Raw genomic sequence first — 26,172 nt, forward strand, 5'->3', positions numbered from 1 at the left:
CTCCCTAGACATGCAGGCGGCACCACGTGTGGCTGTGCACCAGCTTCAGGGCCTTGCACCCAGAGCCCATGGGTTCCTGAATCCTAGCTCAGGAACTTATATTCTAGACAGGGTGCTTACCAGTACCCATGCTGACTCCAACCAGCAGCCCATCAAAGGGGCTTAGTAAAGCTGCCTTAAACATAAATTAATAGGTTATAACAAATACTAAGCAAAGACAATCTTCTAGGCCAAATTTAGAAAAATGATGAGATTCTTAGTATCATGTGCAATATATATGTTTATATACTGATCATATGTTTCATATATTATCTCTCTTACACACACAAACACACACACACACAACTTCCTGAGTCTGAAAGAACTGTAACTGTACACACTTGTGAGCTGCTCTGGGTATACAGAGTTGACTACAACCCCACCCCTGCAAAAAAGACCAGCTTGTAAGAGCAGGCAGAGTCCATCTGTGTGACTAACTGGTGCACACAGTTTCAAAACTCCCCTGAAATCAGGAAAGAAGAGGAAAAGTGTTAATGTGTTCACATGGAGCCTGGTGGCTCTTGTTTCTCTCCAGCTCACTGGCCCTTCAGTACCCAGAACTGGCAGCCAGAGGCACAGAACCCCAGGTGGCACTCTGCAGGCTCAGAGCTACCCGTCAGAGCTGGTCACTGGCCTCCTGCCTGGATGCCTACAGTTCAAGACTCTCCTAGATGTTCACTGCCTCAAATGCACTGGTCCGGAGCAGACTGTCCAAGGGCACACTGCCACACACCTCCTCCTGCCCCCTACCTCCTGTCCTCTCCACCAGGCAGAGCAGGAGAGGTTTTTCTGCTGGAACCCGAGGATCTAAGCACGGCGTCTGCATCACAGTGGATATGGCAGCCACGTACCTTTACACAATGGATGGACAACTCTAAAAGAAGCCTGGTGAGCAGGAAGGCCTAGTAGCATCCAGGGAACAACTCCCCTCCAAAAGCAGCTCCTTATTTTATAATAAAACCAGATTAACCACCTAAGGCCCCTAGTGTGAATAGCGTTCCAATGAGAGATGGTTGCCAGCAAGGCTCAAAGGCACAGAGTAGCCGTGAGGGTCATGTTATCACCTCTGCGATCAGTGTGACAAACGCACGTTCGGGGATCTGGAGGCCTCCCATGCTGTGCCTGAGAAGCCCTCGGTCCCTGAGAACCAAGGGACAGATGCAGACCACAGCCTGTGCCTCAAGCACTCGGAGTGGAGAGACAGCCCCAGGACCCTGCTCCAAGTTTATTCTCAATTTAACTTCAACCCTGAGACGCTGTTTCATTCTCTTTACTGGTCTCTAGAGCATTCCCAACTTTGAGCTTCCCAGTAAGCAAGACTCCTTTTTCCCAGTCAGGGTGTGAACAACAGAAAATTGCTTTGTGAATGAATTTTAAACATGAGTGACCAGTGCACACGAGGGCAGTCACACTGGTGGCTCCCATGCCCTGACCAGCGGCCTGAACACGCCAGGGGGTCAGGAGGACTGGAACGTGACCTCAAGCAGCGCTTTCACTCCCTGCAGGTGAGGTTCACTGCAACATGCCTCAAGCTTTTCCTAGTTTTCCAGCCCTGTGAAGACACGGCACACACTGTTTTGAAGAGTTAACAGAAGAAACAAGCATCCCATTGGAAGTTACTCACTGTCAGAGAGGAAGTGGTCAAGGCGGCGCCCGGCCGTGGACTGACACTTACTGGTCATGCCTAGTGTCGGGAACTGCTCTGTCCATCCGCAGCTTATCGCTCTCGACTTGGTTGAACTTGTTGCGTGCATAGGGGTCCTGCCCGGAGCGGACCATTGTCCCGCCAACGTAAGCCTCCTGGTTAAAGTCCCGCCATCGCACTTTCCCTGCAAGGAGCAGAGCAGAGAGTGTGGGATGTGGGCATGAGCGACCAGAGAGCTTGGCACAGGGCCCGCGCATCAGCGTGACTTCAAGGAGTGGCGCCAGGGCTGCAGCTGACGGCAATCTGAACCAACGGGCTACCCGAGAGTGGCCCGAACAAGCAGCAGTAACTGAACTGTTACAGTCTGCAATGTGAAAGGTAAAACCCAGATTTCAAGCATTTGTCCAGTGAACAGTTTCTATGCCCAAATATCCAGGAGAATGGCACCACTTACACTTTATACAAAAAGAAATACTATGCTTGTCCCACCTTCCCAGGGATTACGGTAACACCAAAAGCACCTCAGACAAGGTGACAAAGTTTTTGAACAAATGAAAGTAAGGTATCTCATCATGTGACATCAGGTGTCCTCCAAACACCATCAAAAGAATGCCATGTCCCTTTCTCTATTGCAGAGTTGAGGAAACTGAGATGCAGTTATATGTGATTTGTTCCAGGTTGTAGAGTAAATTTTCTATATAAAAGCCCATCCGCTTCCTGTTACAATTGTCCTGCAAGGTCAAAAGCCCCATCTCATCTCAGCTGGTTGCCATGGAAATGATGCTGGTGGTTCACAGAGGTCTGGCTTCTCAAATGGGAAAGCAATTCCAAAACTCATGAGATCCCAGACTGTGAGCAATTCTCAGTTTCTAATAAACACTGGGTTCCAGGAGCCAGCCCACCTGCCTGCATTCTCTTCAGCCTAAGATAAAATGTTTCCAGCACACGTTTTCCATGCTGGCAGCCCGAGAAGTACCTATGGATCCTCCACTCTCCACACTTCTGCCTTCACCCTGGGCTCCAGCGCTCCAGCCCTTCCTCCTCACCACATGAGCTCACCCCTCCCCAGCTACACCAATCAGAAGCCCTGACAAAATCTACCCCAGCAGCATTGACCCAGAATGCAAATAGGCTGGTTCCCATTAAACTAACTTGTTTAATGGCCTGAAAACTCTTCACTGCAACAAGGAACTTGGAAGTACAGTGCCCCATCCCAAGCCAGAGAAAGGACCATCACCCACGAGATGCTGTCTCTAGTTCTGCTTCTTGCCTGGAGAACTAGGCTCAGCAGGAAGTGGCCTGGTTGGTGGGGGGTGGAAGGGGGTGTCCTGTGTATAGGGGTTGGGATCAAGGCCCCTGCTGAGTTCCTGGTCCTTCAATCCCCCTGTGCCATGAGACTCCTGAACCCTTTCTGCAATAAGGCAGCAGAGGGCTTTATGGATGACTCACGTGGATCAGCTCTGGGGCTGGGGATGTCCCTGTCTTGGCCTCACGCCATCGCTGTGTACCAGATGTTGACTATGTGCTAGGGATCTCATTGGCTCCTGCAGGTATATCAACAAAAACAGAGCTGATGCCTGCCTGTGAAAGTCATGCTCTGGGAGACTGGTGGCAGGGTGGTGGGTACAGACAAGAAGATAATGACCATGTTAGTAACTGTAGCATTGAAACCTGAGCTAAGTACTAAGAGTGAGGACTGTAGTTCTATGGAGGCATCTAACAGAGGAGCCTGGTCTAGAGGTGAAGAGGGGCCAGGGGACGGCCCCGGGGAAGGAGCACCTGAGCTGAGATCTGAGGGATCACAGAGCAGTGGAAGAGAAGCTGTCTCAAAATCCTACCGTTCTTTAGCCTCCAAAGATGGTATGACCCACTCAGACGCTCTCCTCAGTGAGCCCTGCCCTCTGACACAACAGCCTTTACAGCACTCCTGGGGGCCCTGCCTGGCCTGGTGACAGCGAATTTCCCAAGGCACACACCATTTTACCGGACACAGGTGATAAATGACCTTTCTTTCATAAAAGCTTAGCAATATATTAGAGTACTGCAGGGACTTTCAAACGTATTTGACTATGACACACAGCTCACATCATGGCCTGTAAACACATCATGTTACATCATGCTGTAAACACACAGAGGTAAAATGAAGGTTTCCTTCCTTGTTACCTGTGAACACATACATTCTATTGTTTCATGTGGGTGTGACTCACAAAACTGGCTCCACATTCTTGCTGTTGTTGTTCAGTTGCTAAGTCATGTCTGACTCTTCACAACCCCACAGCATGCCAGGCTTCCCTGTCCTTCACTATCTTCCAGAATTTGCTCAGATTCACGTCCATTGAGTCAGGGATGCTATCTAATCATCTTATCCTCTGCCACCCACTTCTCCTTTTGCCTTCAGTCTTTCCCAGCATCGGGGCCTTTCCCGATGAGTCAGTGGGTAAAGAATCCACTGCAATGCAGGAGACACACAAGACGTGGGTTTGACCCCAGAGCTGGGAAGATCCCCTGGAGAAGAGAATGGCAACCCACTCCAGTATTCTTGCCTGGAGAATCCCACAGCAGAGGAGCCTGGTGGGCTACAGTCCATGGGGCCGCAAAGCAACGAAGCACACACGGCTCCACCCTCTAAGAATGTGGGTTACAGGACCAGCGACTTCTGCATTACAGAGTTGCCAGGCTGGAGCAGGAAAAGGCAGTGAAAGCAGTATTCTCAGAGGGAACACACGCCCGGGTGCAAGCACAGGCAGTAAGGCAAGAAGCAGATGTGGAGGTAACCTGGGACTGGGCGGCTAAGGCAGAGGCTGGAGAGAGTCAAAACTACAGACACCGTGTCTGAATATACTGACAGAAAAAAAACTACACTTATAAATCACCTTGTATTTTTATCACATTTTAAAATCTTAGAAAGAGCTTTAGAATAAGAGTTTCAAAAAATTACATGAAAATTTAGTGAAATGGACCTGGCTAAGCAGAAGCAGTGGATGGAAAATACCCCACAGATACGAAACTTTTCATGAGAAAGCAGAAGATGCCAGCTTCATCACCGAGACAACAGGAAAACAGAACAGGCACTGAAACAGCAGGAGGGGGGAAAAGGACCCTCACCCTGAGAAGGGCTGTGGAAACTGCTCACTTGTTACATGGGGTCCTAAAGATCTCAATGAGGAGATTTCTAGCAGACAGACCTTCAAAGCTAAAGGAGGAATGGTGTGACCCTGAGCATTGACACCTCTGGTTCCACACAAGGTGAGGCTTCCCGAAGGTTCTGGCAGGCTTCCCCCACTCCCAGCCCTCTAGCAGCCCCCCAGCCCCCTTTTGTAGACACATGCAGCCACTCAAGTCCTCCCCACCCTTCAAGGCCAAGCTCGTCTCCTGGGTCCCTGGTACACCATTTCTCCCAGGGTGAGGAACGGGCTCCTGGGGGGCACGGACCAGCCCTCTACCTTGACCCCAGCCCAAGATGGCAGTGGGGAAGCGCCAAGCGAGACCCGAGTCACTCAGAAGAAGGCCTGGCCCCGCAGGCAGTCTCCCGCTGACCCCGGGCCTGAGGACTGCTCTCACACACGCTGGACACTGGCTTGAGACCTCCTTCCACTGGCTTGCAGGCATTTTCTAAATGGCGCCCTCTCAAGCCATTTTTCCATCCCCTCCACAAGGAGTCACAGAAGCCAGGCTCCAGGGGCAGCACCTCTGCCTCTGCCAACATTAATTACCAGACCCCACTCTGGTCAGCCTTGTTCCGAGGCCCTCCACGGTGACCTGCAAACTGTTACTGAACCACAGACCACCCCCCACTGGCCGCACAGAGCCCAAGCCGAGTATACTCACACATGAGAAACTGTGATACTAGAAGGCTGCTGCTGCTGCTAAGTCACTTCAGTCGTGTCCGACTCTGTGCGACCCCATAGACGGCAGCCCATCAGGCTCCCCTGTCCCTGGGATTCTCCAGGCAAGAACACTGGAGTGGGTTGCCATTTCCTTCTCTAACGCGTGAAAGTGAAAAGTGAAAGTGAAGTAGCTCAGTTGTGTCTGACTCTCAGCGACCCCATGGACTGCAGCCCACCAGGCTCCTCCAGTCCATGGGATTTTCCAGGCAAGAGTGCTGGAGTGGGGTGCCATTGCCTTCTCCGATACTAGAAGGCAGGGCTGTCCTAATTTACTTACTCCAGGCTGCCGGCTGCCTAGCTGCCTCCCAGGGTGGCCACCTCCTCCAGGAAGCCTCTCTGGTAGCCTCAGCTGCAGTTCCTCCCCAGGGCCTTCCTCACTCACAGCTCCATCCCGAAAAGGGTTTTCTTACACACCTACTGTTAGAGGGCCTCACAGTTTTTACCACTCCTTCATCTAATAACTAACTCAAAATTGTGCCAAGGCACAGCTCAAGTCTGCCCACCTCTAACTGCTGTTTTCCCTGCTCTGCTGGCACGTTGCTGGCTCAGGGGTCCCCAGGAACCCTGTGCCCTGTCTCTATATGGTCTGGACTCGGAGATACACTCATTTAAAGCATTCAGTATCCTCCTAACAGCATCTTTGTACCTCTTTCCAGTCCGGACAGCAAGGTCCAGATGGAGAAGGCAGGGATAAGCGGTCCTAAGGTGAGGACCTCCTGCTGCTCCTACCACTGGGCCACTCTGCCAGACACACCATCCACTGGCTGCCCTGTCATTACCACACACTGCCCCCTGGCCCGGCAACTCCTTCTCTTCTTCCTTTCTCATCTCTTACTTACTAGGCAAACCTGCCATTGACATTCTTCCTGTCACACCTGCTGTCCCTCACAAGGCTTTGCAGTTGATACATCCTGGAATCCAGAGTTTCTTCTCTCTTCCCCTTATTCACCCATCAGGCCTTAAGTTACATTGTCTTTCCAGAATCTGTTTCTTCTAGTTGAGTTTTGGGATTTACCCCCCTATCCATCTTATCTGGACTGGAGAACAGCATCTTTGGAGCAGAGGCTAGCTGGGGATCATAACATGTGTGGTCCACGGTGCCCACATGGGATGCAGAGGTCGGGGTGTCCCAGGTCTGTGCCCTGTGGGGTCTGGGCAAGGCTGGCTCACACACGGTCCCAAGTGCCTCTCAGGACATCACTGTCATGGGAACGCACATTCTAGGCTCCAAATAACCAATACTCAAATTATCGTTTAGAAAAGATGCTTTTATATTCAGGAAATTGCTTGCCTTTGGATAATGATGTTCGATTAACTTTAAAATATTACTACACTTCCAAACACTGTCATTTTTTTTCTCAAAATTTTTATTTTTACTAAACCTCATATTTAAAGAAACAATGATGTAAATCTGAAAATGAGCGCTCAAAGGATTACCACCACAAAACATTTGGCAACACCAAAACATACACGGTCTTCAGATGAGGGCCCCCTCGGGTGTGCCAGTCCTATGGTCGATCGGGACCCTCTGACACACACCCCAGAGCAGCCTCATCTTCTGCGTCAGCAGAAGCAAGAGGGGAGGTGACGGGCCCTGTCGGTGCAGCCCTGCCCGCCAGGGAGCAGGGGTGGCAGGAGACGTCTGGACTCTGCTCTGGCAACACAGCCACACAGCAAATCTTCACTCAATTCTCCCCGGGAAGGACAGTTTAAACAAACTGAAAGCCTGCCTGTGTGAAACAGCGAGCCTCTTCTGGGAAAGCAGCCAAGAAGGGAAATAGAATGAATTTTAAATCAAAGGACAAAGCTCTCCAATTTATTTTAACCTCTCAGTTGATCTCAGATTGAATGTAATTTTACTATGCTTAAAAGGAAAAAATTCCTCATATTCTTCCTCTAGAAGGTCATAATGTTGCGCCAAGAAAGAGAAGACCAGGGCAAGCCCAGAATTACAAACAAATGTGTCCATTTAAATAACAAAGACATGTAAATAATACTATTATTTGTCTTTATTATTTGTTTGACAGGCTTTTCCACCTATGAGACACTGTCTTCTGAATGAAATAAGGGATCCTACACAACTCATTTTTAAGGATGAAAAAACAGAAAATTCAAAGAGTGATTAAAAGCTAGTTAGAAGACAATAGAAGAAAAAAAAATCAGATGCTGTAGGGTAAATACTCTAAATTTATTTACAATTCTTTGTACTGCCAAAATAACTAAAACCCACTGTGAAACACTATGATTTGCATTACGAGGTCTATACCTGGCTTGAAATCAAGGAATCTTCATATACATTTTTCTTTTCCAAACTGTAAACAGAAATTCCTCCTTCTCCCTCTATGAGTAATAGTGTCTAATCACAATAAATTTAGTTTGTTGCATATGGACTGTGAAGAAGGCTGAGTGACAAATTGATGCTTTTGAACTGTGGTATTGGAGAAGACTGTTGAGAGTCCCTTGGACTGCAAGGAGATCCAACCAGTCCATTCTGAAGGAGATCAGCCCTGGGATTTCTTTGGAAGGAATGATGCTAAAGCTGAAACTCCAGTACTTTGGCCAGCTCATGGAAGAGTTGACTGATTGGAAAAGACTCTGATGCTGGGAGGGATTGGGGGCAGGAGGAGAAGGGGATGACAGAGGATGAGACGGCTGGATGGCATCACTGACTCAATGGACATGAGTCTGAGTGAACTTCGGGAGTTGGTGATGGACAAGGAGGCCTGGCGTGCTGGGATTCATGGGGTCGCAAAGAGTCGGACATGACTGAGCGACTGAACTGAACTGGTATGGTTTTTCATCCTGAATATTAGTAAAAGTATCAAAGCGAACCTCCTACTCAGAATTAGGGCTGATACTTGAAAGACAGGAGGAGAGAAAGACGGGCTCGCCAGCCAGCACCCATAGGACAGCAGCTCCGCAAAGACCCCGCCCAGCACACAAGAACCCTGCAGAGCACGTGCCGTCACTGCAGTTTGTTTGTGGTTTAGTTGCTCAGTCGTGTCCAGCTCTTTGCAATCCCACAAACTGGAGACAGCCAGGCTCCTCTGTCCATGGGGATTTCCAGGCAAGACTATTGGAGCAGGTTGCCATTCTCTCCTCCAGGGATCTTCTTAATCCAGGGACTGAACTCCGTCTCCTGCACCGCAGGCATACTCTTTACCCCTGAGCCACCAGGGACGTCACCACAGTTTCCACTGTGCTAACAGGGCAGCTGAGATGTGGAAGTTAAGCTATAAAATGGAACCACAACTCCCACTGTGGCTGACAACTCACTTGGAAGTGGGTGGAATTGTAACTAAGCACCAAAAAGCATCCCCGCAGTGCAGGCCCCATTCCTTGCTTCCAGAGGGCACCAGCCTCCCCCGCCCCATCCTGGCACACTGGAGTCTGACTGGAGGAGGTGGGGCCTCTCCTGAAGGCTGACATCATGTGTTGAAGTCAGAAGGTACCAGGGATGTGGATGTGAAGAGCTCTTCGTTAAACCCCCCGACATGCAGCCAGCCGGAGCTGCCAGCCTGCACTTCCTTCTACAACAACACTGCTTCCCTGCAACTTCCACCCTCTGGAGTCTCAGATAAAAAGAAAAAAAATTAGCCTCAGCCTCTTCTCTGCGGCACCTTTTCAAATATTTGGGCATCATGATCCCACTTTGCCCTTCTCACCCCTTTGTAAAAACATCCATTTGAGTGCTCTTCATCAGATGCGGCTTCCAGCCTCCTCCCCATCTGAGTCATCATCATCTGGACCTACGTGAATTTATGAGCATCTCTGAACACCCTGTGCCCAGAACAGAGTGAAATATTTGAGGGGTGGGGAACAGCACAGAGGACACTGGGCGCTGCTGGAACTGTTTGGGGCGTGACATTTCTACTAATACAGCTCACAGTCATGTTGCTTTAAGAGCTCCACCCCTATTCTGGCTACTGACCTGACCTAAGTCCTTTGTTTTGCTTTCTTACTCATTGGAAGGGGGGGACAACAGAAGATTTGTTTTTAATGTTGGCTAGCGGGCAAGGTATAGGCACCCTCTAGAAAACAACTTGGCCATTAATATTAAAAAAAACGCATGTGTTGCTACTGATCCTGCAATTTCACTTTAGGGAATTCATTTCAAGAAAATAATTAGGGACACACAGATTTATAAGACTTACATATAAAGATACTGGCTGGAAACCTTGTGTGTCCTATAATATAGGAAAAACTCAATAAGCTTATAGTAATGGATGCACATTGTCATTTAAAATGCAGGAGTTATTTAAGGACATGAGAAGGTATTTATGACATATTACCTTAGTAAGAAATAGGCAAGAATAGTGTAGTACCGTATCTGTAATAATCTGGATGTAAGCAGATAGTAGGGGCTGCCTGTCACCCGTCCTGAGCTATTTCAGGAGGAAGGTAGAGGAGGGGGCCCCTCTCGGAGACCTGGCGAGAACCTCAAGGTGCTGTTGCTGGGAAAGAGGGTTATGTGTGGGTAGACTGCCCAGTTAATCCCCAAGATCTCAGGCAGTGTTATCCATCTAGTAGATGACTTGGAATGTGGCACAATGGGGATGTGCGGACAGAGAGGCCCAAAGGCCCAGGAGATAGTCTTGGACTCAGAGATCTAGGTGTCTGGGCTCAGGCCTCCGTGCTGGGCTTGGCACACCTGAGAGGCTGCAGAGACAGCTCACTGCAGCCACAGGGGTGAGTGCGTCCAGGTGTCCGCCCAGTGCGAGACTGGGGAACATGCAGCGGGAGAGCCGCAATCATTAAGAGGTGGTGGAAATATATGTGAACACAATGCTCTTATTTTTGCTTCTCTGAATTTCTTAAATTTTCTCTGAATTTCTTAAAATTTCTAAAAGCAAACATCATTGTTGTTTAGTTGCTAAGTCATGTCCAACTAACTCCGTGACCCCATGCTCCTGGCAGCCTGTCAGGCTCCTCTGTCCATGGAATTTTCCATACAAGAATATTGGAGTGGGGTGACATTTCCATCTCCAGGGAATCTTCCTGACCCAGAGATCGAACTCGCATCTCCTGCATTACAGGCAGATTATTTACCATTGAGCCACTGAGGTTATTTGCTTTTAAAATGTTTCTCTAGGGATACTCAGAGCTACTTCCTTTCCTGATGAGGACACTGGGCAGACCCTGGGGCTTCAGGCCTGGGTCGCAGGAGGCACGTGGTGTTAGCTGCCCCCTGGCTGCTGCACATGCTACCAGAGGACGTGGCTCATGGCGTCCAGGTGCAGAGTTGCAGTGGAGGAGTGTCCAACCTTGAGAAGGAGGGAGAGGCTGACACACGCTATCTGCCACAGGGATGCTGCAGCAAGGGAAACAAGCCTGTCACAGGAGAAAAAATACCACGTGACTCCACATATGAGGTGCCTGGAAGAGAAGGGTGGGTGCCAGGGGCTGGAGAGGGGATGGGGAGTCAGTGTTTAATGGGGTCAGAGGCTCCGTTTGAGAAGATGTACTTAATTGCCACTGACCTCTGTACTTCAAAATAGTTAAAATGGTGAATTTTATGTTATATATATTTTAACATGATTTTTTTTTTTAAAAAAAGCACAACGCTGGAACCCATGAAATCCCTCAGGAGGGGGAGAGGTCGGGGAGCAGTCCTCCTGACCCTGAAACATAGCATTGTAAAAGCTGTTTGAGAAAATGTACACAGGACATTCCGGCCAATTCTATTCAAGGTCATCTAACCAATCTGAAAAATCCCAGTTCAAGTCGAGTTTATCCTATGTGCCAAAAACACACACAGTTGGTTCACCTCACTGCTCTTCCCTGGGAGGCGGAACTGCTAAACACTGTGCAGTGGCAACTCATACTCAGGATTTAAGACCTGCTACACACTTCGCCATTCCTATCTCATTCATCTTTACAGGAACGTAATTTCTGCTTTTTGACCTCAAGTGTCTCCGGTGATGAACCAGCAGCGGGTGAGAGGGGTGGGGTGAAAATCCAGCAAGGGATGGGAAGGACCTCCTAGATACCCCAAAACCTAACCAGGACTCTCCTTTCCTCACTCTCTCCATACCCACTCTCCAAGGTTCACCCCCTCACACGAGGTTTCCAATGAACACAAGAGTTAACACTGAGGTCTTGTAAAAGCAAGAAGAAAATCTGCTCTCAGAGGGCACGTTTTCTAAGCATGGGAGTTCCTGGGCAAGACCCTCCACCAAAAGCCATCCTCAAAGCCAGATGCTGGCCCTTCAAATGCAACTGGCCTGTTCCTTCTGTGTCACCTGCTACCCTGCCAACCAGTCTCCTCAATCAGATCAGAGATGCCGAGGAGACAAGAGAAGGAGATACAGGAGGGAGAATTACAAAGAGAAACTGATTTTTCAAACCCAAAAGCTTTTTCTGCACCCAGGGAAAAAAGATAAAACTTATCTCCATTAGACAGATTTTCAAAACACAAAAAACTGATGAATAAATACTCTATTTGAAACACTTTGAAAATCAGTATTTGAAAAAAAGAAATTCAGTGCTTCCAGCTGGAAAACATGATGATGAAGTAGAAACGATGGTCACAGAATCTAAGGGCAAAAGTCCTCCATGCTGGACCTGAAATGCTTTTGCTTACAGGGTGTGTGGTTAAAGAACACTGGAGGCTGTTGCCTCGGGGCGTCACTGCTATCTTACATCTGGCTCCCGCATCTCTCAGGGAGCCAGGCTGAGCCACCAGGTTGTGTGCACCTCCTTCCTCCCATCTGCCAGACATCCAACACCTAGAAACACAGGAAGCCACGGCATTCCCAAACAACCTGCTCACAGAGGGCAAAGTGCTGTGACCAGTGGCTCCTTGCAGACCACAGAATTCTGCCCATGCCCATCATTCTTGGAGAAAACATACTTCTTAACCACAACAAAATAGTTTCTAAAGGAAAAAATCACACATATGATGGATGAGTAAGAAAAAATGTTTTAAACAAGAAAAGAAGATAAAGTCCTTTAAAGGCAAAGTAAAAGGATTTGGTGCATTCGTCAAAAGTTATTAGTAATATTTCAAAAAAAGAGGAAAATCAGTATATTTCTATCTCTTTAAAGATAAATAAATCAACTGTATAACAGTTAAGAAAATGAAAGCCCAGGTCAGTGCCACATCGATTTTAACTACTGGGTCTGACTGTAGCAAGTAGCTACATGTAGGACATGTCCTGAAGACAGCTTCTCCCTCTCTCTCCAGTATGCCTTGAAGTCCAAGAGAACACTTGGTTTTATTAATATAAGACAACCCACAGGAAATCTCTCATTAATCCACAAAGAAGAACTACATCCTATTATTATAAGAAAACACTTTTTAGCTAACTGTTCTGTTCAGATGCTCCCCACTACACAGGTAATGCCTGTCTTACATGGGAAGGAGCCGTGGTTTGGGGCTTCCGAGTCAGTGGGGAGAGAGGGGGCAGATCTAATGCAGATGTCTAATGCACACACACACTCCCAAGTTGAGTGCAGCTGGAACCTGTGCTGGGTGTTACACAGGCCTGGACTCCCTGGACTGACAGTGTCCCAGAAAGAAACACTAATAATCAAACTCTCTGTCACCATTAAACAAAATTTCATGCACTAACTTCCTGTTTTCAGGAGTTTGTAAGTTATTACTCCAACCCAACAGATAAACAAGCTGAAAAGCCAACAAGTCCTCTCAGATTGCTCAGAGAAGTGAGGTTACAGGGCAAACTGCTGCTCCCAAAACTAGGGAGACCAGCTGGTGAATACAGAGAATCACAACTTCCCAGAGCAGCAGCCTGTGGGAGGCAGAGCCTGAGCTGCAGAATGAACGACTGGAGGCTCACTGTGAATAAGCCTGAGTGCCAAGGTCAGGGGGCCCCACACTTCCGTGAGTTCTACCTCCAGGAGCTTAACCAGGTTTCCCAGAGTGACTACTGGAGACAGAACCCCTCATGCCTCCAGTGGAGGAGGGAGCTGTTCTGAAAGAAAAGGCGCACTCTGGTGGCTCAGCAGCAAAGAATCCACCAGCAATGCAGAAGATGTGGGTTCGTTCCGTGAGTCAGGAAGATCCCCTGGAGTGGGAAATGGAACCCACTCCAGTATTCTTGCCAGGAAACCCATGGTTCTGTGAGTCAGGAAGGTCCCCTGGAGTGGGAAATGGAACCCACTCCAGTATTCTCGCCAGGAAACCCATGGTTCCTTGAGTCAGGAAGGTCCCCTGGAGTGGGAAATGGAACCCGCTCCGGTATTCTTGCCAGGAAACCCATGGACAGAGGAGCCAGATGGGCTTTAATCCATTTGGGCTGGAAGAGCTGGACATGACTCAACTAAACCACCATCTGTTGTTAGGAAGGCTTGCCCTTGAGAACCCGACCAACTGGGCTGTTATCGGAGCCTAATCAATCTGAAGGAAGGGAAATACCCAACTCCAGGGACCCCGACTGTCTTGTCCCACCTGAGTGGGAGGAAAGCTGAGATGCGTTTGTGAAGTAGATGCCAGGGGTGCAGGCTCACTAGAAGACTGAGACCACTATGGCACCAAAGGCTGGGTTATGGGAGTTCCTCTTACCCAGGACATCGTATCTGGCTTTTAAGAAAAAAATTATAAGACACACTGAAAAGGAAAAGGAATGCTTGAAGAGACAAAGCGAGCAGCAAAATCAGACTCACATATGGCAGGATGTTGGAATCATCAGCCAGGAATTTAAAGCAACTAGAACTAATATGCTAAGAGCTCTAACAAAAAAAAGAAGGCGAAATGAAAGAAAAAATGACTACCATAAGCAAAGAGATAAAAATTCTAAGAAAGAATTATAAAATAATGGTAGAGATAAAAAATACTAACAGAAATGAAGTATGACTTTGAGGGGACTGGACATGGCTGATGAGACGACTTCGGGGCCTGAGGATATGACAACAGAAACTTCCAAAATAAAAATCGAAGATGAAAAACAAGACTGGGAAAAAAAAAAAAAAACCCAAAGCAAACCAGAATACCTAAGAACTGTTGGATAACTACAAAAGGTGTTAAGAGGTGTAAGTGGTTCCACTTACAGAAAAAAGAGAGAAAGCAATATAAGAAATATTTGAAGCAATAATGACTGAAAATTTCCTCATGTTAACTACAACAGCAAACCACAGATTCAGCAAGGTCAGAAAACACCATACAGGATGAATACAAAAAAACTACACCCAAGCATACTCAAACTGTAGAAAATTAATCATAAGGAAAAAACCTTGAAAGAAGACAGAGGGGGGAAAAATAGCTTTACAGAAACAAAGATATGAATTACATCCAACTTGTCCTCAGAAAAAATGAATACCTCAGAAAAATGACTCGATGGACGTGAGTCTGAGTGAACTCCAGGAGTTGGTGATGGACAGGGAGGCCTGGCGTGCTGCGATTCATGGGGTCGCAGAGTCGGACATGACTGAGCGACTGAACTGACTGAACTCTCCTCAGAAACCGTGCAAGTAAGAAGAGAGTGCAATGTACTATTTAAAGGGTTGAGAGAAAAAAAATCATCAACCTAGAATTCTGAACCCTGTGAAATCTCCAAAAGTGAAGGGGAAATAAAGACTTTCTCAAATCACAAAAACTGAGGGAATATGTTGCCAGTAGACCTGCCTTGCATGAATTGTTAGCAGAAGCTCTTCAGAGAGAAGGAAAATGATTTATGTCAGAAATGCGGATCACCATAAAGAAAGGAAGAGCATCAGAGAAGGAATAATTGAAGGTAAAATTACAACTTTAATTTTTCTTCTCTTCTTCTTAATTGATCTAACAGATACATTTGCTCAAAAATAATAATTGTTATCATATATTTGATTCTGTATGCTTATATATGCATTTATGTATATGGCTGACATGTGTGAAATGAATGACAGTAATGATACAAAGAATGGGGGGAGAGATTCGTAACAGTCTGCTGTTAGATACCTGTGCTGTGAAGCAGGTTATTGTTGTCTGAAATTAGACTTGGATTATCTATAATAAAATGTAAAAAAGCGAGAAAGTGGAATCATAAAATGTTTAATTAAAACTACAAAAGGCAGACAAAGAGTGGAAGACGCAGAACAAAGAACAAGAGCAAGGAACAGACAAGAATAACAAACACGGCAGACACTGACACAGCTGTGTAATAATTACTTTACATTGTCATGATCCAAACACACCAATTAAAAGACACACTGTCAGGATGGATTAAAAAAACAAGCTCCAACTACCTACATGCTGTGTACAAGAAATCTACTTTAAATATAAAGACACATATAGATGAAAAGTAAAGGGATGAAAAAAATATACCGTTCCAATACTAATCAAAAGATGGCAGGAGGAGCTGTATTAGCTCAAACAGAACAAACTTCACACCAAGAAAAGTTACCAGGAATAAAGAAGGGAAATACAGAATGATAAAGGCGTCAACCTGCCAAGATGACAGAATAATCCTTAATGTACATGTGCCTAACAAGAGCATTAAAACACATGATACAAAAACTAAGAAACCTGCAAGGAGGAACAGAATACACAGGTCACAGAACAAATCTTAGTGAAATTAAAAAAATATTCCGAATCAAATAAGAATGAAAATACAACTTACCAAAATTTGTGTAATGCAGTGAAATCAGTGCATGACAAGAAAATGACAGCATTGAATACAATATGGAAAACAAGAAAGATTTGACATTAATCATCTAAGCTTCTACCTCAGAAAACTAGAAAAGTAGAATAAATCCTAAGTAAACAAAAGAAAATAAATAATAAAAATTACAAAGCTAAGAAATGAGAAAGAATTCTAAAAACTGGTTCTTTGAAAAGAGCAATAAAATCAATAATCCTCTAGTCAGGCTACCTATGAACAGATAAGAGAAGACACAAGTTAGAATGTCAGAAATGAAAGAGGGTACATCAGTATACAGATCCTGTGGACATTAAAAGGAGAATAAAGGAATACTATGAACACCTCTATGCCTGCAAATTTGATAACCTAGATGAATGGGCCAATTTCTTGAAAGACACAATCTCCAAAACTAAGACAAGAAAAAATAGGCAATTTCAACAGGCCTATATCTATCTTAAAAATTGAATCAATAGTTACTAACCTCCTATAACAAATGGCACTAGACCCAGCTGCATTCATTGGTGAATTCTGCCAAACATTTAAGGAAGAAATGATACTAATTCTCTACAGTCTCTTCCAGAAATAGAAGCAGAGTGAATACTTCCTACTTCATTTTATGAGGCCAGTGTTAACCCTAATAACAAAACCAGACAAAGACATTACAAGGAAAAAATTTTTTAAACGAATACTTCTTGTGAATATAAATGCCAAAATCCTCAACAAAATACTGGCAAGTTGAATCCAACAATGTGTAAAAAAGAACTGTACACAATGACCAAATATGATTTATCTCAGGTATGCAAGTCTAGTTCAATATATGAAAATCAGTTAATGTAATCTACCACACTAAGAAGTTAAAGAAGGAAAATCCCATGATCATAGTTACAAATGCAGAAAAAGCATATGATCAAATTCAACACTTGTTCATGATAAAAATTTTCAGCAAACTAAGAACAGAGGGGAAACTTCCTCAACTTGATAAAGAACATCTAAAAAAACCTTCATCTAACATCATATTTAACAGTGAGAAACTAAAAGCTTTCCTTCTAAGATCAGGAACAGGGCAAGAATGTCTTCTCTCATTACTCCCTTTTAATATCACACTAGAAGTCCCAGCTAATGCAGTAAGACAAGAAAACAGAACAAAAGATATAATACAGACTGAGAAGGAAGAAATAAAACTGTTTTTGTTTGCAGGTGACATGATTGTCTATATAGAAAAACCGAAAGAATCAACCAGAAAAATCCCTGGAACTGTTAAGTAATTACAACAATCCTTGCTATAATTGCAAGATATACAATAACTACACAAAAGTCAATTGCTTTCCTATAGTAAATGAACAAGCAGAATTTAAAATTAAAAGCACAATACCATTTACATTAGCACCCTCAAAACAGAGATACTTTGATACAAGTTTAACAAAATAGACACAAAAATTTATATGACCAAAACCAAAAAACTCTAATGAAAAAAATTTTTAAAGAACTAAATGAATGGACAGATACTCCATGTTCATGGACTGGAAGACTCAATATTGTCAAAATGTCAATTCTTACTAACTTGATCTGCAGACTCAACACAAACCAAATCAAAATCCCAGCAAGTTATTTCGTGAGTATTAACAAACTAATTCCAAAGTTTATATGAAAAGGCAAAACAAAAAACCAGAAAGCCCAACACAGGATTAAAGGGAAAGAACAAAATCGGAAGACTAACATTACCCAACTTCAAGATTAAATCTAAAGGGAAAGTAGTATTGGAAAGAATAAACAGATAGATCTTTGGAACAGAGAAGACAGCCCAGGAACAGACCCACATAAATACAGTCCACTGATTTTTGACAAAGGAATAAAGGCAACAACAAAACAATGATGGCCTATTCAATAACTAATACTGGAACAACTGGATATCCGTATGAAAGGAATAAAAATCTAGGCAGAGACCCTACAACGTTAAACTCTTCTCAAAAATTAACTCAAAATGGATCACAGGCCTAAATATGGAACACAAAATAATAAAAATCCTAGAAGATAACACAGGGAAAAAAATCTAGGTAACCTTGAACATGGCAATGACTTTTTAGTTATATTGAAGGTATACTCTATGAAGGAACTGATAAAGCTAAACTTCATTAACTTAAGACTTTCTGCTCTGAGAAAGACACTGTCAAGAGAAGAAGAAGCCAAGCCACAGACAGAGAAAGTGTTTGCGTGTTATATATCCAACAAAGGACAATTATCCAAAAGACACAGAGAACTCTTAAAAGTTAACAATAAGAAAATGAACAGCCCAGTTACAATGTGGGAAGAAGACCTAAACAGACATTTCCGCAACGAAGCTGTACCTGTGACAAACATACGGTGGCTCTAGTGCTAAAGAACCCGCCTGCCAATAAGCTATCACTTCCAACCTATTAGAAGGGCCAGATTGAAAACCCGGGACAATACCAACTGCTGGTGAGGATGTGGAATAACAGGAACTCTCATTCACTGCTGGTGGGAGTGCAAAACGGTACAGACACTTTGGAAGACAGTTTGGCAGTTTCTTATAAGTGTATTCCTGCCATATGATCCTTGTATTTCCCCAAATGAATTGAAAACTTATGCCCACACACACAAAATTGAACACAGATGTTTACAGCAGCTTTATTCATAACTGCCAAACTTGGAAGCAACCACAATGTCTTTCTGAATGTCCTTGCTAGCTGAACGGATAAATAGATTGATATATCTAGACAACAGAATACTATTCACAATAAAAACAGAAGGGTTATCAAGCCATGAAAAGACATAGATAAGCGCTCAATGCATGATACTAAGTGAAAGAAGGCAATGCGAAAAGGCTACCTACTATTTGATTCCAACTATGACATTCTGGAAAAGGCAAAAGTCATGGAGACAGTAAAAGGGTCAGTGGTTGCCAGGGGCTGGGGGAAGGAAGGATGACTAGGCAGAGCAGAGAGGACTGTTAGGACAGTGAACTACCCCACGTGATCCTGCAGTGGAACACGCATGTCACTGAATACAGAATACCATCAGGAAGTCCTAACATGACTACGGACGTTGGGTGATTCTAATGTATCACTCTTGGTTCATTGATTGTAACAACTGTCCCATCTGGAGGGTGGGGGATGTTGACAGTGGGAGAGTATGGGGGCGAGGAGTATATGGAAACCTCTGTACACTCTGCTCAGTTTTGCTGAGAACTTAAACTGCTCTTTAAAAAATAAAGTTTATTAAAAAAAAAAAATCAGTGAACTGATACATACCATCCTGTATTTTTTTAATTCTATTTTTCCTTTCAAGAAATTTTGATCACCTCCCAGTAAAGTCATTTCACAAGGCACTTGGGGCTTGAAGGAAGGCTGCTCTAGGGTAGTGTCTCCACTGCCTCATGAAATCCATTCTCCACCCGACAGGAGACTTGCTCCAAATGCCGCATCCAGCTCATTCACAGGGGACAAGACAGGTCCGCCCCCCACCCCGCCCCGCCCCCACCAGCAGCCCAAGGCTGGCCTGGCCCGGAGGCAGCTGCAGTACCTGGAGGGAGGGTCTCCATGCTGTGTGCTTTCTCATCCCCGTTGCTGTGATGCAGGTCTTTCTTTTTAACTGGGTCAATGTCATTCCAGTCCTCCTGGGAGAGAAAAGATAGCAAATGAGTTGACAGGTTCCTGGAGCACACTTCCATTCATCAGGTCAATAAACTGAATCTTTCTAGGCAAGTGGATGCTGGGGACACAGCAAGGTGACACCTCCCATCTATAGGATTGCACTCCAGACCTGCTCAGTGGTGGAGACCCAAGGATGGAAGTGTGGGACCTGCTTTTCTTTCTCCATTTTCTATGTATAACACTTACTTACGGAAAGAAATACTCTGGAGACTTGGGGAGGGTGGAGAAGGGAGACAAGAGAAACTAGATTAAATAAGAGAATTCAATAGTGGCTAAATCAAAGCCATTAAACTCAGGGTCACTCTCAGGATGCCTTCTACAGCTTAAGGGTACTATAGGACCAGAGTCTCCCTCAGGCAACTGAACCAGGCTCAGAGGTTGTTAAATGATTTCTGTAATTCTACTGAATAATAGTGGAGGGAGGGGAAAGGATGGCCGAGCTTTCCTTCTGGCTAACAAGGCTACAAATTAAGGGCTTAATGTAAAACCAGATGATAGACGCTCTGGCAGAATTTATTCAACTCATCTGCGCAAACAATTTAATCTATCAATATTAATCAAACTAAATAGCAACCTCCTGACCACAGAGCTAAATATATTTTTCAGCCACTTGGGACCTGATTTCTGTGAATACCATAAGAAAGGTTTCTGTATACACCCTCAAATCAGCAATATCCCATGGCTCGTAATCCTCCCACACAGACAGACGTCTGTGGGCCAAGCATCATCCACTGGCCATTTCCCCAGCAGATGCTACGAGGACGCCGTCTCCCGCAGGGGAAACCCAGCCAGTCTTGCTTGGATTTATCCAGCCAGCATTCCTCCAGCCAGCAAGGGCTGTGTGACCGCTAGACACGTTTTGGCTCTAAACAATGACAAGTGAGGTCTGCAGAAAGAGAAGTTCTCAGGGGCTGCGCCAAATCAGATGTGTTTCCTAAATGCAACTGGCTGCCAGTAAGCTGCCTTTTTACTCAAGAGGTAGAACAGTTAGAGGAATTGGGCCTAAGCCTCCTCCTCTGGAGGCCAGCTTGTCCTTCAGTTCCTTCTGAGGTGAAATGAAGCTGGTTTATCCCAGCAAGGGAGGGATCGTGGGAGGAACGTCCCACCAACTTATCACAAGGCCTTCTCAGGCCTCCAAGTGCTATGACTTTTGAAGACCCTAGCTTCCCTTGTGGCTCAGCTGGTAAAGAATCCGCCTGCAATGCGGAAAACCTGGGTTCAATCCCTGGGTTGGGAAGATCCCCTGGAGAAGGGAAAGGCTAAGCACTCCAGTATTCTGGCCTGGGGAGTTCCAAAGACTGTATAGTCCTTGGGTCTCAAAGAGTCGGACACGACTGAGTGACTTTCACTTCACTTCAGCCCACACTGTAACGAATGAATTAAAATGCATCTGGACCCCATCTGGGCTTCCCAGGTGGCGCTAGTGGTGAAGAATGTGCCTACCAACGCAAGAGACGTAAGAGACTAAGCGGGGGACTGATCCTCAGGACAGGAAGACCCCCTGGAGGAGAGCATGGCAATCCACTCTAGTGCTCTTGCCTGGAGAATCCCATGTGACAGAGGAGCCTGGCAGGCTACAGTCCATAGGGTCTCAAAGAGTCGGACACGACTGAAGCAATCTAGCATGCACAGCATGTACTCCATTTAAATACTTTTTGCTGCAAAAAAATTTTTGAAGGATATTTGTAATTTGACTTTTGAGATTACTTGGTTATAAATAAACTTCAAATTTACTATTGGCAAAGATTTCAAGACAATCTTGGCAACTGCCAGGGAGAGAGAGAATCTGACCTCTCTCTGCCTTCACAATATAAGGAGACAGGTGAATACTAAATCCAGCAAGTAATGAAGCTACCAGAATCACACTGTGCAGACTTTTAATTAATTAAGCTTTATTAATTTTTGTTTTGTAGCTTGCTGGTAACATTTTGTGGCTAATAACTTTTTCCCACAGGCATCTCGCCTACTACACACACTGGCTAACCAATCACACCATTTAACCTTGTACTTGAATAAAATCAAAAGTAAACAACAACAAAAAGCGAATTGCTGCTGGTGGGGCCACCAGGCTGTAATGTGCACCAAATCAACATTTGTAAGTCAACCATCAATGTTTTCTTAGAAAATAAACGTCGTCTTCTTCACACAAACAAGACTGACCAGTCCGTATGTAAAACTCCCTGACCTGTCTCTACGCTTCCCCGCCCCACCCCGGCTGTGTGGCAACGAACCGAGCCCACCATAGAACTGAGGCCAAAGATGAGGGCCAACTACATAACGAGGCACCGCAAAGTCCCAGCAGGTGACGGGATGCTAAGCACCGTGATGAACACCTACGCACTAGACACTGCACGAGGATACTTTTTCATCCTGGCAACAAGCCTGCCATTGTATTAGTCCTATCCAACAACAGGGACACCAAAGATCAGAGAGCTTAAGCAAACTGTCCAGGTTATACAGCAGGCAAGCAGCTCAAGTCGGCCCTTCAGCAGGCAGGATGGGGATGGCCGGCCAGGGCCCAGTTGGAACCAAGATACAAGAGCCTGATTCTCACAGTATCACAAAAATCCAAGAATACATTTCTAGGGAGTCATCCACAAAGGACTGTTCAGTTCTGCTGCTGCTGCTGCTAAGCTGCTTCAGTCGTGTCCGACTCTGTGCGACCCCACAGACGGTGGCCCACCAGGCCCCTCCGTCCATGGGATTTTCGAGGCAAGAGTACTGGAGTGGGGTGCCATTGCCTTCTCCGGTTTAGTCCTGCACTCAAAGTCAAAGAGTGCAAATCACCACATAGACTACCCCGTCCTAGAGGAGGGTGGCGAGGGGGAGGAAGGTGGGGAGGGGGAGGAGGGGACAAAGAGGAGGGAGAGGGGAAGGGAGGAGGGACACTTCGGCCGCTAACACTCACAGGGCCCTTGCTAGGGGCTGAACCCCACCCTAGACCCTGCCCACGTGTCCATCCTCCTTACAATGCTAGCACTGTCTCATTCTACTGATGGGAAGGCTGAGGCACCCATCATGGAGTCAGAGCACATTGCAAGGCTGGAGTGTAGCCCAGAGCTCAGAGTCTCAAACCTCCCCGTGCCCCACCCTGAGAGAAGACAGCTCCCCTCTACCACCACAACAGTCAAAACTAGAGAAAAACCGTGCATTTCCTATTCCCCTCAGGACATGACAGGGCCCTGTAAATTCCTCTAGGTCAGGCTGGCCCATCAGACCCGCTGGCTGAGATGATGCCCACACAACTGTCTACTGTAGGTCTGCCCATTCATGGCTTGTCAACATGTCCACCCCATGTTGTTGCTAGACATTTGGGAAGGGCTGAGGGCAACCCACTCCAGTACTCTTGCCTGGAGAGTCCCATGGACAGAGAAGCCTGGTGGGCTACAGTCTATGGGCTCGCAAAGAGTTGGACATGACTGAAGCGACTTAGCACACACAGCACGAGGGTGCAGGTGACACCCACCCTGGGACATCGTGACCCATGCCTGGGGCCGCTGCCCCTCAGCAGAGTCCAGACCAGACCCCACAAGGAAAACGAGGAAACAGAATGACAGGGAGGAGATTTGGGACCTGTGTTGTGGAAATGTCACTCTGGCTGTGGTGAGGGAGGAATTGGAGGGGGCAGGAGACGGGCCAGGAGGCCGGAAGGTGTGGCGGCTGGGGTGGGGGTACTGCTGGGGGGCCGCAGGTGGGAAGGAAGTGGCCCAGGGGACAGTCATCCACGAGACACATGGGGAAGTCATCAGGGTAGGGCAGGGGTGGCACCAGGAAGGAAGAGGAGTCTGTCCTGGAGATGCTGGGTTACCCCGAGACACCACAAGCGGAAAGAAGATGGGAGGAAGCGATGGTCCGGGGTGGCAGGAGAGGCTGGAGTGCCAGGGACAGGCCAGACACATGGCGTGCAGAGCTGGGGCCTGGCCTGGGAGCCGGAGCCCTGGGTGCTGGTCACGGCTTTGCTTTGCTGGTGGTGGGGTCTGAGTAACAAGCCTGCCTTCTCGAAGATGGGGATGTGGGGCTAAGGCACTGGAGGGCCCCTGGGAGTCCCAGGGAACAGACCCAGGTATGAGCACTTGATCACGTGTCCTGCCTATAATCCACTAAGGATCAACATCTAAAGGCAACACAGGTCCCTTCAAGGCAGAGGATGGGGGTGGTCTCTGGCACATTGCTTTTGTACCCATAGCACCCAGCAAGGTGGTGGTCTTGGGGTAACTGCTCAATAATACATGCAATTGAAAAAAATCCTCACTCTATTTACTCAGATTAATTTTACTGGCTTTGCTCACTTTGCAGAGGAAACTTTTCACTACCACCATCCCCCTCATACATTCACATGTATCGTAAGACATACACACATCAGTGGAGGCTCTGTTTAAAAGTAGAGACGCGCGGAATATGATCATACAGAGTGGCTCCTTCACCCAGTCCCTGCCGGCATCCAGGATGCAACACCAGCGATCTGTTTTCTCTGTGTTAAGAGAAAATGACACACGGACAGACAGATCCTCTTTTCAGTGACAAGCAAAAACTGCTCAGGTTAGTGGAGTAATGGTGTGGTTTGATGCTGGCTGGGTCAAAAGTTGCAGAGAATCCAAAGCCTGTGATCTGACCCATATGTCTGCTTTTACTTCCCAGGATGCAGCTCCATCTCTGCTGTGCTCCTCCTGCCCGAAGAGGGGTGCTGACACTGACTGCGTAATGACTCACCCACACACGGAGGATGCTGCAGACACATGCACACCAGGCGGGCTTGGCGGTTCAAAATGAAAGCTACATTCTGTCAGGAAACGTGACCCAAGGACTAGGATTCTCTGCTGCCCAGACTGAGGGGATGCCACTGGCCCCACATGACTTTATCGTTTGGATGAAGCCTTGGATACACTCACATGCAGCCCCAGAAAGATGCAGAATGCCTTGACCAGGGCACTGAGACTCTCTCCCTTTTCAGATGGCATTTGGCCAGATACTGCAACACCAAATCCTGCCCTCCTCACTGACTTACCTGGCAGGTAGTTATTACTATTAGATACTTGAATTTGGTTAGTTTTCAGTCCGAAAGCTCAAGGTACACATTACTCTTACAAATGCATACAGCAGAAGCAGTCTATTCCCTGAAACACAAGTGGAATTAACTCAGGCCATGAGTGAGATCAAATGAAAATAAATAACTGAAAAACGTCTATTTATCTACCATAATTAAAGAGCATGGCAGCCAAAACCCATCCTATTTCTAAGCAGATGAAGGAGCAACGACTTTTAACAAAATGACATTAGTTTCAGAAACAGTAAATCTAACAGGTTGGTTTGTTGAATAGTTATGAAAATTAAGGGTAAATAGGCTTAGTTATTAAAATAACTTTCTGCACTATATTTCCAATGTGATCTGTCTCTGTTTCAAAATAAGAGGAAATAAATAAAATGTGGGCTTGGTGTTTGCCTGAGACAAAGCGTCAGTCTTGGTGGTGGGGGGCTGGGCCAAGAGGGAGCCGGGAGGGGGGCTTGGACAGAGGTGGGAAGCAACCATCCGATCGGCGTCGGGGCACAGCCAGTCAGGCGACCCCTGAGGCTCAGCAGACAGCCACCACCTCGCTCAGGGCACCAGGTCAGCCCTCATGTCCCAGGTGAGGGGACAGCCAGAAGGGTTGGGTGACTTCTCATTGTTACCAGTTGCTGCCAAACAGATCCCCTCAAAACTTAGTAACTTGGAAGAAAAACACTTAATACCTCACACACCGTCAGAAGGCCAAGGGTCTGTCTGCTTCTGGCCCAGCCTCTCACGAACCACCACGGCAGCACCAACACGGCAGCCGGGGCTGTGGGGCCCAGGGCTGCTTCCAGTGAGTGAGCTGGGCGGGGAGAGGGGACCCCAGGCCCAGCCCAGGAATCGCATGCGGGTCGCAGCTCCTGGTCATCCAGGAGAGCTGAGTCAGCAGTTCAATCCACACCCAAGAGGGGGGCCCAGACCCCTTCTGAGCAGAGGCAGGCACAGACGAGGCCACGTCCCACAGACTGACGCAGCGCTGCAGCACCCCAGCGGCTACCCGCATGTGTGAGGCTGTGCAGCGAACTGCCACTCGACCACACGCTGACCTCCTCACCACCACCCAACACAGAGACTATTCTCCCCACCGTAACACGTGTGAATTATGAACCACCACCAAAACAAACATGCCTACACATGTAAGACCACACAACAAAGAATAAACATATATGGCTAGACCATCAAAGGCTGCCTTCATAAAGTTTAAATGCCTAATGCAACATTGTTAGCACAGGTAAAAATATCACTGGGGAGGTAAAAAGGAAATAAACAGGTTGTTTTCACTCCCTGCTTACTGAAATACATTTTG

The 26,172-nt window shown here is 46.5% G+C and overlaps 1 protein-coding gene across 1 annotated transcript in view; it reads right to left on the reverse strand.

Annotated features, from left to right (window-relative positions):
* GALNT2 (polypeptide N-acetylgalactosaminyltransferase 2) overlaps positions 1-26,172 on the reverse strand; it is a 179,133-nt gene that overhangs the window by 63,799 nt on the left and 89,162 nt on the right. The window contains exons 2-3 of the mRNA XM_068981629.1: positions 19,689-19,782; positions 1,715-1,868 (exon numbers count right to left, since the gene is read on the reverse strand). Of these exons, the coding sequence (XP_068837730.1) occupies positions 1,715-1,868; positions 19,689-19,782 (248 nt within the window). The remainder of the gene's footprint in view (positions 1-1,714; positions 1,869-19,688; positions 19,783-26,172) is intronic.

This window comes from Capricornis sumatraensis, chromosome 10 (genome assembly GCF_032405125.1).
Source record: "Capricornis sumatraensis isolate serow.1 chromosome 10, serow.2, whole genome shotgun sequence".
Taxonomy (NCBI): Eukaryota; Metazoa; Chordata; class Mammalia; order Artiodactyla; family Bovidae; genus Capricornis; species Capricornis sumatraensis.